The sequence below is a fragment of the Puma concolor genome, chromosome C1, assembly GCF_028749965.1.
Source record: "Puma concolor isolate L17-30 chromosome C1, mPumCon1.1.hap2, whole genome shotgun sequence".
NCBI lineage: Eukaryota > Metazoa > Chordata > Mammalia > Carnivora > Felidae > Puma > Puma concolor.
This window is the reverse complement of record NC_141674.1, coordinates 73,833,478-73,848,933: the sequence shown is the minus strand read 5'-3', so window position 1 is coordinate 73,848,933 and position 15,456 is coordinate 73,833,478. Positions and strand designations below refer to the sequence as shown.

The 15,456-nt window shown below is 37.2% G+C and overlaps 1 protein-coding gene across 3 annotated transcripts in view; it reads right to left on the bottom strand.

The window, feature by feature from the left end:
* HS2ST1 (heparan sulfate 2-O-sulfotransferase 1) overlaps positions 1-15,456 on the bottom strand; it is a 172,215-nt gene that overhangs the window by 23,676 nt on the left and 133,083 nt on the right. For all 3 annotated transcript variants that reach the window (XM_086717462.1, XM_025934976.2, XM_086717463.1), the window contains 2 exons: positions 14,065-14,303; positions 3,325-3,410 (listed from right to left, as the gene is read on the bottom strand). In XM_086717462.1, coding sequence (XP_086573588.1) covers positions 3,325-3,410; positions 14,065-14,303 — 325 coding nt within the window. The remainder of the gene's footprint in view (positions 1-3,324; positions 3,411-14,064; positions 14,304-15,456) is intronic.

Genomic DNA, 15,456 nt, shown 5'->3' with positions numbered 1-15,456 from the left:
AAATGGACAATCTCACATAAATCTATAGACCGACAAACTATATTAGGCCTAAAATATTGTCACTTTATTATTCTCTAGGATACCTTAGACCTAGTGAAGCACTCAGTTATGTGTCTCTTGTCCTGACGTATCTGTGCTTTACTGATTGACCTTAATTGTTCTGAAAAAGACAACAGGGGTGATGTGGACAAACCAAATGACAGTGATAAAAACCCATACTCTTTCCTGGGGACAACCACAAAGGTACACACCTGACATGTACCTGAATAAAACTGCTGTACCAAAAATCATTTCCAAATAGCTAAGACAGATACCGACATGTTAGCCATAGGTAGCTAGGTCATAGACAATCTCAGCGACTGATCGAAACCAGCATGAACAGTTTTTTTGTAGCTGAATATTATTCACTAGAAAGGCAAATGTCACTGAAATAAACCAAAGAGATGTTCTAATGTTTTTATTTTGTAAAATCTGAAAAAAATCAAAGTGGAGGTAATAGATGGTGCTGGTTAGGAGTATGAATTTAAAAGGGAGGATGATCTGTAATATTTTCACTGTTTATAATAAAACATAATTCCGGGGGGGAAATGGGGCTTCAGTGAACTCACTGAAGACAAGAACTACAACTTATTCAACTTCATGTGGCCGATACTCTAGGACATTTTGAAAATGTCCAACCTATACAATTTTCTAAGTGGAAAATTTCTACATTCATGACATTAATGATCATATCTGCATTATTTTAAAATTATGGTGTTCACTAACTGAATAGAAAAAAAAAACGTAATTGTACACTAAAAAGAATGAGGAAATATGCTAAAAAAAATCGAGAGTAAAAAAAATCAAGAATAAGACTAAGACAGAAAGGAGCAAGACAGGACAGGAATACAAACTTGGAACAAAGATATTTCTGTTATTATGCTAAAGTTCTGAATAAAACCAGATAAATATAACCAAAACATGGCCTGAGCACATATAGGCTTACATATAAAATGTGTGTTTCTTAGTGACTGGTCTAAACCAGAAACCACTTTTCATTTTTGATTTCTTTATCTTGCTTCCTGGGTTTCTGGGGACATACTGAGTTTATATGCTTTTCAGGGACTCTTTTAAAACAAATGAAAAGCTATGTGATTAAATATTTCTTTCACCAAATTCAACTGTTTTCTCCTAAAGACAAGTATTTTAGTGGACTCCACAAAATACTATGGCAGTCCAGAATACATTATGAAGAATAAAGTATTTTAAAAATTAGTAAGGTTATGTTTCTTTCCTCTTAGTCATTCATGGTGAGTATGCCTGTTACACTAAAATTTATTTTAAATTTTTTTTTTTCAACGTTTTTTATTTATTTTTGGGACAGAGAGAGAGAACAGAGCATGAACGGGGGAGGGGCAGAGAGAGAGGGAGACACAGAATTGGAAACAGACTCCAGGCTCTGAGCCATCAGCCCAGAGCCCGACGCGGGGCTCGAACTCACGGACCGCGAGATCGTGACCTGGCTGAAGTCGGACGCTTAACCGACTGCGCCACCCAGGCGCCCCTAAAATTTATTTTAAAAGATACTAGTTACATCTACCATAGTTCTTGATGATATACATCAAAATACATTTCCTCTAGGTGATTTCTTTTAGGTGTTTATTTAAAATCTTGTAAAAGTCCGTTGAAATATTTTACAATATTTTTAACCTCTAATAGCATGAGACCCATTATGAAAATACTCAAAATCTTAAATATTCGTTAGTATTTAATAAATGAGATTAATCTTTTCAAGAAATTTTGTAACTTTTTCATCTGCAAGAACCCTAGCATATACCAGAGCTTCAAGTACAAGACTTTTGCCAAAAGCAAAGGCACTCGATATATTATTTTAATAATGGAAACCTCAAGTATTAGAAACCAAGCTGTATTTGGAAAAAATAAATCATTTAGGTGAAAGGGTAACAAACATTCAATTGAAGGATAATGCAGCCCTCAGGGAAAATATGCATATGAATCGAGTTTATGAAATTGGTTCAGTGCCTCTGCAAGGAAAAAATAATTAGTTTATTTTAAAGCTGCCCATAAAATGTTTTCAATATTGCATTATGAATTATTTACAGAAAAATGTACATCTAACTTTAAAGCTACCATTTTACGGAAACATCTTGAGTACTGTGGAGCTAGAAATAAGAATATATTATTTCATGTACATAATATTCTGGAGATTCCCTTTTAATTACATGCTTTTCAAAAAGTTAAGGCTTAGTATCTGAATCAGTAATAATTCACTCAACTCTTTTTCTTTTCAAATTCAAGAAGTTAAAATGACTGGGATATCAATTTAATTTTCAAATTTTACACAGAATGTTCTCTGGAGTTGACAAACACATGACAGTATATTACTTTGAAGTCATGACTGCTAATGAAATGACTGAGGGGACCATGTCTGAGCTTAAATCATTTTAAAAATACATTTTAGATGTGTCTTTGAAGTTAGTACAGGTTATTGAGGAAAAGATTTGGATTTGAGGTTTTACTATATAATGCTACACTATGTGCTGTGAAAAAACATTCAAATGGATTCACAGAGTAGCCCATGTTTAGAATACACCTTTGCCCAGTTTTTGGAACAGTATCTTAATAAGGCACAGACTCCAGGGGGAGCCACACAGGACTTGCATACCATGCAAATGCCTGGAGTTTTATGAACTTTTCTTGAGAGAATTATGATAGGAATACCCTGAACCCATTCCACCCCAAAAATATAGAAAATGAGAATTATTTATCTCGTTTCAGACAAATCACCATAAAGGAAAATCACCATCTTTTTAAGAGTCTCTTTTGAATACACCACAATTTTAACACAAACACAAGGTGGCCTAAAAGAAAGTGTATACTTTTCTACGTCTTGGCTGAAATGCAGAGGCATTGGGTAACCAAAAAGTATGTGATGGGGTTCTCTGCTTTCTCAGTTCTCGGTCAATGATGTGTTAAGTCAGAATCTGACTGGCCTCTAGGTTAAAACGTGGGGCTCTCCTAAAATAGTGTCATTTGGTTGTAAAAGACACATAAACACAATAATGATAAATAACTTTAAAGAGTATTACTTGCATTTAGTCTAATTTGAATTTCCAAAATTAATATGACAATTTTCAATTTATGAACACTAGAGGGCAGTAAAACACTAGAAGGTATATTTAAATTACATTATCTAAAAGTGGCAAAGGCAAGCCAGTAGTACATTTTTAAAAATCAAAATAGTAACAATTTAATACATTTGTGTCTTTTTAGGTTGCTAAGGTACAAAGCATTCTTCAGTGTGTCATTTCAGGTATAACTTACTTTGCAAAATCCAAATAAGAAACATGTCCATGATAAAACCCTGGTTTCATCTCTTTCCAGGAAGTTATATTCTTTACAAAGCGTACCTAAAATAGGAGAACACACTCATTACTTAAGTTCAATTTAAAGAAAAATGAAATTTGATGATAGTAAAATAGTTTCCATTTAGGCTTTTAAAACAAATCACACGAGTTTGACAATTACAGAGCTTGAAACACAGGTTTCAACTAAGGAGAGCACAGTGTGATCTGTAATTACCAATTCGTCATAGAGAGAGCTATTATCACCACACTCAGAAAAGAGTGAGACAGAAGCCTGAAAAACCCACACAATGCAATCATTTACAATGCTGCACAGTGAGTAATTCACAAGGGGTGAGGGGAGGGTGGGTACCAACACACGCGCTCAAGTCTGTTTTTGACTCCCAGAAACTCATTATTCACAAAAAATCGTATTAATGGCTCAACGAATGAAACAAAAAGTAATCCTTAAACCAAAATGATTAAAGATGATGATTAATCAGAGAACTTTAAAGAACTAAAGATATCATAAGATTGTTGATAAAAAAGGTTAATAAAATTAGAGATGTGATATAGAAAAAATTTTTTTAAATCTAAATATGTCACTATCACTATTTTAATTTGCTGGAATTAAAAGTATGCAAAAGATTAGTTAATAAAAAATTCTTTTACTGCAAATATATTTTAAAAATTTAAAGAACTGGTTAATACAGAACTTGATAAGCCTAAGTATCACCAGCTATAAAAGAGCAGTGATACACAATTTCTCAAAGAAAAATGGCATCTGTTTTTGATAAGCAAATTTCTGAATGATAAACAGCAAGTGGCTAAGAATCTTCTAGGGACTAGATATAGTGTAGGGGCGGGTTAGGGGGTAGAGAAGGGCTAAATGAGTAGGGGGCCCAGCACCCTAAACTGCACTGAAAGCATCTGCAAGCTGTGACCACAGCCTCTAAAGCACAGGCCTATCAATTGCATACTTCTGACAATTTATCAATCTTTCATTTACATTTTAGAATAGTTAGTCATATGGAAATATTCTGGACCACTTCTACCAAATTAGTCAATAAATTAATAGCACTGAATGATGATGGCTGCCTCCTAGAAAAGGCCTGTTGGTAGGGCAGAGCACAAAACAGTGCAAAAGCAGCCATATGTCAGAGAATGTGAACTAGGGAAAAACAGAAGGTTCTGAGGAAATTTATTTTTTAGGGGAAGCATTAATACTCATATGCTAACAGAAATAGAGTTCTGGGGTGCCTGGGTGGCTCAGTCAGGTGAGCGTCTGACTGCAGCTCAGGTCATGATCTCGCAGTTGACAAGTTCGAGCCCCCACATTGGACTCTGTGCTGACAGCCCAGAGCCTGCTTTGGATTCTGTGTCTCCCTCTCTCTCTGCCCCTCCCCCACTCATGCTCTGTCTTAAAGATAAACAAACATTAAAAAAAATTAAAAAAGAAAAGAAGTAACAGAGCTCTTGGAAGGGAAGTGATACGAACCTTATCTTATTATCTTATACACACACAACACCCTTAAATTAAATCTGAAAACTACTACCATCATGTAGATGATAAAATTATGTTGCCTTAGAAAATACACCTGAGTGCCCCACAGTTGGTTGAGCATCCAACTCTTGGCATCGGCTCAGTTCATGATCCCAGTGGGATAGAGACCCATGTCAGGCTCTAAGCTGAGTGTGGAGTCTGCTTGAGATTCTCATATTCTCGTATTCTCTCTCTCTCTCTCTCTCCCCTTGCTCTCCCCAACTTGTTTTCTCTCAAAAAAAAAAAAACAACAAAATTATATTTTATCATATATTTATGATTGTTCCCCACTAAAAAAAAAAAAAAAAGAGCCAAATGTGTGATTTGAGCTTCTCATGTTTCCTATCTGTTTAAGGAAGGCAACAAATAAAATAAAAATATCAAATTGCAAATGAAAAACAAACAGAAAATGAAAAATTAGATAACCCAAAAACTGAATCCTTAAAAAATTTTACATGTTGATGGGGCGCCTGGGTGGCGCAGTCGGTTAAGCATCCGACTTCAGCCAGGTCACGATCTCGCGGTCCGTGAGTTCGAGCCCCGCGTCGGGCTCTGGGCTGATGGCTCAGAGCCTGGAGCCTGTTTCCAATTCTGTGTCTCCCTCTCTCTCTGCCCCTCGCCCGCTCATGCTCTGTCTCTCTCTGTCCCAAAAATGAATAAACGTTGAAAAAAAAAAAAAATAAATAAATAAATAAAAAAAAAAAATTTTACATGTTGAATATGAAAAGTCCTTATAACTGCCATTTACTAGTAAATTATTTCATATAAGCTTTTGCTTCTGTGAAAATCAGTTCCATTACTTCAGCCAAAAATGAGGGGGAAACAGAAAAGAAGGAAAAGAGAAAAGGAATGGGAAATGGTGGTTTAAGGGTACTTAAGGCATAGTTAGCAACTCAGCTTTATTTCCCAGAAGCCTAGATTTAATGGGGATGTGATGGTGTGGGAGAGAAATGAAAGGAGATGCTAGACTGGAATCTGAGAAAACAGTGTTACATAAACCAAATGTTAGAGCGGATCAATGGTACAAACTGTGAGTACACTGTGGTAAAAGACTCAGGTGGAAATAAGAGTTAGGTAAAGGGGCGCCTGGGTGGCTCAGTAGGTTAAGCGGCTGACTTCAGCTCAGGTCACGATCTCGCAGTCTGTGAGTTCGAGCCCCGCGTCGGGCTCTGGGCTAATGGCTCAGAGCCTGGAGCCTGCTTCCGATTCTGTGTCTCCCTCTCTCTCTGCCCCTCCCCCGTTCATGCTCTGTCTCTCTCTGTCTCAAAAATAAATAAACGTTAAAAAAAAAAATTAAAAAAAAAAGTTAGGTATAAATATAAACTTCAAGCATCCCTTATTCTTCCACCTTTCCTAAGGATGGTCAGGATTAAACTGAACCCTCCTAAGAACATACTTTATTCAGCACGTGTCCTTCAACGTGAGGTGAAGAGCCCAGGAAGCTGGATAATATCTGGACTGCTGCAGGGCTTCTCAAACTCAATGTGCAAATGGATCATCTGGGACTCCTGTTAAAATGCAGATTTTGATTCAGCAGGTCTGGAGTGGGGCCCAAGATTCTGCACTTCTAACAAGTCTCCACATGATGGCACGTCAATGGACCACATGGAGGAGCAAGCCTCCAGCATGGGTAGGCCCAGGAGCTTCCGCTTGGTTTTATTTACACGAAGCTTGTTTTTGTAGTGCTTTGCAGAGGAGGCCCTGAGGTGTATAAAAGCTCTTCAGCAAAGATATAGCTCATATTCACTGCTTTTATAATAAGGGAAAAAAAGCGTACTGAAATAGAGTGAACTTTTAAAGACTGCCTTGTAAGCTCCCACAGTACATAAAACAGAAGTGAGGACAGGGGCAGAATAAACCCTGCCTACTCAGTCTCCTCCTACCCACGCAGTGATGCCTGGGGCATACTAGAACCAAAGGATTCCAAGAAACACTATTTAAAAGCGAATAGAGGGGCGCCTGGTGGCTCAGTCGTTAAGCGTCCAACTTCAGCTCAGGTCATGATCTCACGGTTCGTGGACTGGAGCCCCGCGTTGGGCTCAGTGCTGACAGCTCGGAGCCTGAAGCCTGCTTCGGATTCTGTGTCTCCCTCTCTCCCACTCTGCTCATACTCTGTCTCTCTCTCAAAAATAAACAAACATTAAAAGAAAAATTTTAAAAACCTAACAGAAATGAGAAAAAGGGTTGTGCCTTCCAGTTGGACTCAGGGAAGTTTAGTGATGGCGGAGAACAGAACAAGGCAGGCATCTTCCACTGTTGTCACCAACCTCAAACCCTCTTGTTTACAGAATCAGCATTTTAGATGTGAAAGGGACTTGGGAGATCCTGTACCCCTTATTTTATAGATAAAAAACCCTGGAGCTCAGGAACCATATACTGTAGATTTTGGTCCAATCATCCTTCTAGGCCACATGCTAACTTCCTTAATACATTATTGTTCAATTTAAACAAGGAGGAAAAAACCCAGAAGGATGTGAAAAGGAGAACAGCATTTGTATCATGTTTCTGATCAACAAACTTGGGCACTGAGAATTTCAGGTTTTATCCACTGCCAGGGAAACCCCTCAGATCCAGTCATTCAAAACTCCTCAACCTACAAGACCTCAAAGCTGTTGACAAAGCTCTCAAAACTGTTTATTTTCCTGATCACATTCATTATACTCTCAGCTTCCAATTCACCCTGTTCACTACTCTCGTATTGGACAACCATTTTTCAACAATGACCGTTGACTTACTCTTGCCTTTTTACTGACTTGGGTAACCTCAAGGGGTGCTGAACACCGTCAGCCAAAAGTAAGAGACCTGGTTTATATGTCTATGCAGGGCTTTTGAATTTTATTTCCTAAAATCATTCTGAGGTAAATTCACGTGAGTTATTGCTTTTAAATTCTCTACACTATTACTGTTAAAGTCTCTCGAAACACAAAGAATCTTCCGCTAATCTCCAACTCTGACAACACCGAAGGCTACGTATGTGCATGTGTTTTTTTTTTTCCTTTCATCTCACAAACATTTTACCAGGGCGATGTGTTAAAGTCTCACTAATAAAGCTGTGGCTGATTTACAATCAGCAATAAATCAAAAGATGCTGAGCTGAGATTTACCTTCTCATTACAGGGAAGAAAAAAAGTGCTAAGCAAACAAATGAGGTCAATAAGGTTCAAGTGGTGGTTCAGACTAATCTGCAGGGTAGTTGGAGCATTTAGAAGTATCATTTACATACCACTGAAGTTCTATAACCATCCTTTAACCCCCTTTGAGGAACAGTCTTTTTTGAAAAGTATCCTTTTCAAAGTATGAATTTCGCTGCTTGTCCCGAGTTTCCCTGCCTCTCCACTCTCCATCCCCCTTCTCTCCCTCTGTCAGGAAGCCTCACTGCAGCTCCCGCTCTACCACTGGCTGCCTTCTCACCTGTCCTGCACCATTCGCCTTGTCAGTTTCTCTTCTGGCTTTCCTCTGCAGTGGGGCATTATGCTCCAGACCTTGAGATAAAGCTCTGGAATACAGAGGAGTGAGTGGAAATCGAGATCAGGTGAACAAGCTTCTGCAGCATTCACTGGGTGCACTCTCACCGACTATACTTGGCACTAGTGAAAGGTAAAGGGGTGGGCGAAGGGAGCAAAACATAATAGTGGCAAAAGAAGTTAAAGAGACGGAAGACCCTGAAAACAGTGGCTTGGGGAGAAGACATAATGTCACTGTAGTGACTTTACTCAAAGAGTAGTTCCATACCCCCACTGAAATAGGCTATCAAGAAGGATGTTTCAGAAGCAGTTGTTAGATACGCTACATGAAAAGAGATGTTTTCATAGCTAGCCTGAAGCAGATCCGAAACTGTGATTTTTGTCAGATTTTATAACTCAAGCAGAGTCAGGCTAGCAAGTAATCAGAGGAGACCTTTAGGGAAAACCCAAGCAATGTAGGGAGTGGTGCTGTGATTTATTTGCTGGTGGAATCAGACTGAACCAGTGCTACAGGAAAAAGCGAAGAAAGCACCATCTCACAACAGTGCACCTAGACCTACATTCTTAATAAGATTAATCTCAACATTATGATTATCTGAAAGAACTTGTTTTCACTATCTAAAAGTAGCAATGTCATCCTGACAATCCTGGCCAAATTCCAACTTTGTAATTACTACCTAGTGAACGAATACTACTATTAACTCGGATAATTACTATCTACCAAACTCCTACTCATGCCTATACTTAAAATAAATATCCATTGTACAGCTGTGGGTAGTTTTTCGAGACTAAACTAGAGAGAAAGTTTTCTATGCAAAAAGGAAAAGTGAATAATAACTGGATAAAACATAAGAAAGGTTCGGCAGCAACAGAACACAGTATCTTCACCAAAGTTCAGGATTGTGTTGTTCAGGCTTTCCTTTGCAGGAGGCACAGTGGGTGTGTCTCAAATCGCCTGAGGTAAGGGGAGAACACATTGCCATCGATAAAAGGGGCTCATTCTGCCAGTAATTATCATCAGTGGTACTATGCTCAACTAGGAACTACTTTCAGTACCTAAGTTCATTTGTTCTCTCATTCATTCTTTCAACAAAAGTTTTATGGAGCATATATACTATGTCTCAGACACCATTCTAAATACAAGGAATACTGGAGCACCTGGGTGGCTCAGTCAGTTGAGCATCCAACTTCAGGTCAGGTCATGATCTCACAGTCTGCGAGTTCAAGCCCCACGTCAGGCTTTGTGCTGGCAATGCAGAGCCTTCTATGGATTCTCTGTCTCCCTCTCTCTCTCTCTGACCCTCCCATGCTCACTCCCTCTCAAAAATAAATATTTAAAAAAATTTAAAGATTAAACACAAGGAATATGGTAATAAATAAAACAGACACGGTTCCTGCCCTTTAGGAGCTTATACAGAGGAAAAGACCAATAGTAAACAAATGAGTAAGTAATAAGAAAGATACAGAAAGAATGCTGATGGTACACAGTAACTTGGAAGAAGTATTTAATATATAGGATGGGTAGTAAGGTTTTTCTGAGAGGATGTCATTTAAGCTGAAATGTTAAAAAGGATAACATGAAGCCAATCAGGAGAAACCAGAACATTCTAAGATGGAATGGTTAAGTGCAGAAGCCTTGAAGTGGAAAAGGACTGGCGCAGACAATGAACCAAAAGGCCAGTGTGTGGCTGGTAAACAAGAGGATACAGCAATGGATGAGGACTAGATTTAAAAGAGCCTGTTGGTCTAGGTAAGGAATCTGGATTTTGTTGGGGAGGTGGGAACATGAATTGAAAGATTAAGCTTCACTATCCTATGAAGATTATAATACGTATGTTCTCATAACCCCACTGAGACCTGTGTTCTAGATATTTTGCTACTTAAACTATAGTTCAAGGACCAGGAGAATCAGTTTTGGCATCAGGTGGAAGATTTTTTAGAAATTCACATTATCAGGTTCCATCTTAGTCTTCTGAATCGGAATCTATACTTTAACTGGTGGTTAATATACACATGACAGGATAAGAAGCACTCATCTAAAGTGACGCTTGAAAAATCAGTATCTGCAACTAATCAAATCATAGGCATTAATGCAAAGATCAGAAGGTTAACAGTGAACTAAAAGGAAAAAAAAAATCACTATGTTGTCCTACAGAGAATGCAAATTCTGGGTATTTTCAATGCTTAGAAAAGGACTAAATATGATCACAAACCTAAACATATGAGTGTAGAAAAGAAATAAGAAAGATCCCAAAAGATGCTGCCACTTAACACCTATTTGACAGTTACTTTAAAGACAAGACATTCTCTAATGTAGAAGTATGTTCATGATAGCAGAGTAAACTTCATTTTCCAACTACAAGAGCTAAATGATTACCTGTCTCTTGCCAATTCCTGCCTATTCACTGAGTAAGGCACACCTCACAAATATAACTCCCAAGACTGCCTCTCGCTCACTCTCATTGCTTCGTCTTCCCACGCCTCACATTCTCAAATGTTTATCTTTCCAATCCCTTGTTCTAACTTTCCCTCTTCTTTTATTCCAATTTCTTCATTGTGAAAAATCCCTAAACTACAGAAAAGATGAAATAATAATATGGTCAAAATCTGCATACTCATGCACTAAGATTCACTAACTTCACCTTTTGCCACCTTTGCTTATCTCTTTGTTCTTTCTCCATATGCACACACACACTTAATTTTTTCTGAACCATCTGAAAACAAGTAGCAGACATTTTTGATCAAAGATCCAGTTACAGATCACACATTACGTTTGGTTTTCATGTCTCTTTAGTCTCCTCACCTCTAGAGAGGACTGTCTTGCCTCACCCCCAACCATATCTGGTTTAGTTGTCATGATATTGATACCTTAGAAGAGTTCAAGACGATTATTCTAGAGAATGTTCCAACAAGATGGATTTCTCTGTTTCTTTCAAGATTAGGTCTAGATTAAACATTCTGGTAAGAAACATTTTGCATTAAATACTTTTGTGAGAATATCATGAAGTGATATTTCCTTTTTTTTTTTTTAAAGATTTTTAAGTAATTTCTACACTCAGTGTGGGGCTCAAACTCACAACTCTGAGATCAAGAGCTGCATGCTCTTCTGACTGAGCCAGCCCGGCGCCCCAGATCTTTTCTTTAAACAGTCCTCATAGTTCCTGCATCTATGTTTTATGTTCCGAGTAAATTACAAAGAAGCTTCTTCAAAGATGTGGCCTTGCTTTTTCGTTCCTATTTCAACAAAGAATATAGCACAAACTCTGTATATACTACATACTCAAAAATAAATGAAAACTTGAAAGCAGAGTGGACAACTACTTCTCAGGATGATAGAGTATGCATAGATAGCTATTACCCACTCAGCAGTTTTATATCAGACTCAAAATATTTGGACCTTGCCTCTAAAATTTTTGAGAAAAATAATTAAGCATGTGAACAATTTAGTACAATGCCTAGTACAGTATGTATAAAATACATTTAGGAAAGAACTGGAGCTAAAAAGTATTTCTCTACACAAGCACAATTTAAGTGCTGTTCATCATGTAATCCCACTGCATTTAAGATAGTGTTTATCAGGGCGCCTGGGAGGCTCAGTTGGTTAAGAGTCTGACTTCGGCTCAGGTCATGATCTTGTAGTTCACAGGTTTGAGCCCTGTGTCAGGCTCTGTGCTAACAGCTCAAAGCCTGGAGCCTGCTTCTGATTCTGTGTCTCCCTTTCTCTCTGCCCCTCCTCTGCTTGTGCTCTGTCTCTCTCTCGAAAATAAACATTAAAAAAATTTTTTTTAAAAGATAGTGCTTTTCTTTTAATGTTCTTTTTGTCTACATGTAACTCATGAGCTATTGAAAGAAAAACAGAAGCTTTAGCTCATCCAAATGTAACTGGGAAAATGTATCACTACATGATGCCTATAAATGTCATATGTGGAGAGCTTCCATAGATTCTTACTTCATAAAAAAAAAAATGGTCAATGTCACTGTCAGATATCTTGTAGCTGTCATAAAACTTTGTAATGCTGGACACAAAATAAGCAAGATAACTTTACTTTTCTAAAAAAATACTAGGGGGCTCCTGGGTGGCTCAGTCAGGCATTCAACTCTTAATTTCAGCTCTGGTCATGATCTCACAGTTCATGAGTTTGAGCCCCATTTGGGATTCTTTCTCTGTCCCTCTCTCTCTCTGCCTCTCCCCCGCACATGCTCTCTCTCTCAAAATAAACTTAAAAAAATAAATAAAGAAATAATAAAAGATACTACTAATAAATCTAAATCTAAAATTACTATGTGAGTATTGAGTTGTTCCTTTTAAACCAAGATACATTTTGAAAAGCAATCAAGCAAGAAATTTAAAATCTACCACACACTACATATAAACTGATTATTTAGGATACTTGCCCTTGAGATATACAGTATTACATAATGAATAGTTTTTATGACCCACTTAGCTAAATAAGCTCATGTTTCTTCTCATTTATAGAAGAGTTATTTAGTTTGGCTGATGGATGTAGATTTTTGGTTTTATGAAAAAGAGTAATTGAGGATACTGCAGAAAGCCAAGAATTATATGGGCAGATGATATGCCATATACTATTAGTCTTTACAAACAGCTCTCTAAGAAAACAAATCTTAACCTTGTGTATCAGTGTTACTCTCTTGTTTCTGTGTAAGGATTTTAAGTATACTTAAGAATGGGATTAGAGTCAATTCTGTGACCAATAAAACAAGTTCAGCTGCTGTCAAACAGATAAATACAATCTTAACTATATGACTATCAACAATCTTTCTAATAAGGCTACTGCAATATGGTATTTAATCCTAGAGAGTATTTTCAAATATCATCTTTTCTCCTCATCGAGCCCAATTCCCATTCCCTTCAATATTTAGAGAATTCTATTTATTTATAATTACAGTCAGAACTCCAGGTGTGGAGAAAATGTGTGCTACCACTGCTAAAGAGATAATTTTTTTTCATGAGATAATTTCCTCCATTTTTCTTAAATCTATTTCATAGCTACCCATTTGCTTATCTAAAGTTTCTTGACAACTTAAAAGGCAAGATTATGTTAAAAATATAAGCTCCAATTCCTGTTCTCCAGAAGTTTGTAGCTAATATTATATAAATTACTAGTACAGACAAGATGAAGTTCAGGAGGTTAGTCACAAAACTGAGTGATATAGGACACAGGTACTTGGCTGTGAACACAGCTGTGCTGACAGCTCAGAGCCTGGAGCCTTCTTCAGATTCCGTGTCTCCCTCTCTCAGAAACAAACAAACAAACATGTAAGTAAGTGAATGAATGAATGAATGAATGAATGAATGAATGAATAAATAAATAAATAAATAAATAAATAAATAAATAAATAAATTTCTCTACCATAAAATGAGACAGCAGAACGATTTTTATTGCAGGGTATCTTGCTAAAAAATTTTCATATTTTTAAAAGGATATCAAAGGCATCATTTTCTCTTCACAAATCCAAAGCTATTCATAAACTACTTTTTATAAATATTTGAATACATATAATATGCAAAGAAATGTATCAAATACTGTGGAAAAATGTAAAATTATAGAAAAGGTGTTTGGTCCTTCCCCCAAGAGACTTACAATTCACTGGAGTCAGCACACAGATCTCTAAAAATGTTCCTTCCTCTTGAGATACAAAGAGAGTGGGAAAGTATCAGAAAACATTTATTCATCTCCTAAGTGTTTACCTGGTCTTGTAGTGACATCACTGGATTATTTTTGGTAGTGTTGATGTGAAGAACATGGTATTTATTCTTTGCACAAAGGTCATAGGCAATATTGGTAAAAGAGGTGCTTGCAGTTTTGGGGACTCTGTTATAAATGATCACCATATCCTCCTCCTCATCTAGTGCTGCCTCTTGTCGAGGACCATCCATTGTATGTCGCTGCTCAATTTCTCGAACTTCATGTCTTGCAATAGCCCTTTCTGCAAAGAAAAACAGATATGAACTAAGTTTTTAAAGACAATGAAAATAATTTCTCATTTCTAGAACACAATTTCCTACTCAAGAAATGGGTAAGAGTACTTGAAGAAATGTTCTGAAGACCCAAACTTCAGAATTACCTTTGAAGGATAATACATATGCATATACAGAACAAGAGAATAAACAGTCATTAAGTTTAGAATACCAAAGACCAGAGATCAGTGTAGTTCAAAAGTCACTCTACATTCTAATAGAATTTCTACAGCCTGAATTCATTCTCAAACACACAAAGACATATTGCATGGCATACTACACTTCACGGTAAAAAATGCACTTACAAAATGAGTCATTTATAATTTAAGCAGAGATTCTGAAATTTATTACTTAGGATTTAATTACTCCCCGGTTTATCAAAATGTAGCAGGACAGTGGTTATAAATGCTAGAGTGATTTTTGGTAACAAGAGGAGAAACCACATCATCACAAGCCCTTTTTCATTTTTGTGTTGTATTACATTCTAAGTCCTGGCTGTTCACTCCTTAAATTCTACGGTTCATCTAACTCAAATCACTACCACATGGTTTGAAAAGCAGTTACCTTTTGCATTCTATTACTATTACTCTCTATTTAATATAAACTTTAGCTTTGAGGGTTTTTTGGTTTTTTTTTAGAATAAGGAACTAAAGGGGCAAGAGAGAAAAGAGGGGATAAAAACCTCTACCAAGATGACAAGTTACCTTGCACAGAGACAGCCGCCCACACACACTATGCACCTTCCCAGCACCAGATCTCGGTGCAAGCTGTCTCACTTGAACATTCTCCATTTCCCCCATACCCTAATGCTGCCTGGTGAACTCCTCAACCTCCACATGGAATTTCATCATCCCTTGAAGGCGAAGCATTATCTCATCTCCCTAATTAGGTAACATCACACACACAATGCATGCATATGTACCACATACCACATGTCTCATACTAATCAGAGTTGTGATTTTTTTAATATTAAATGTATTACTGGTGTCTGTCCACCATAATGCCGACAACTTAATAAAATGACACAAAAAAGCAATGAGGTATAATTACAGTAACAATCACAGGCTTCAAATACTGTCAAACCATATATCTTATATTTTGGTTCAGAAGACACGGTCACCA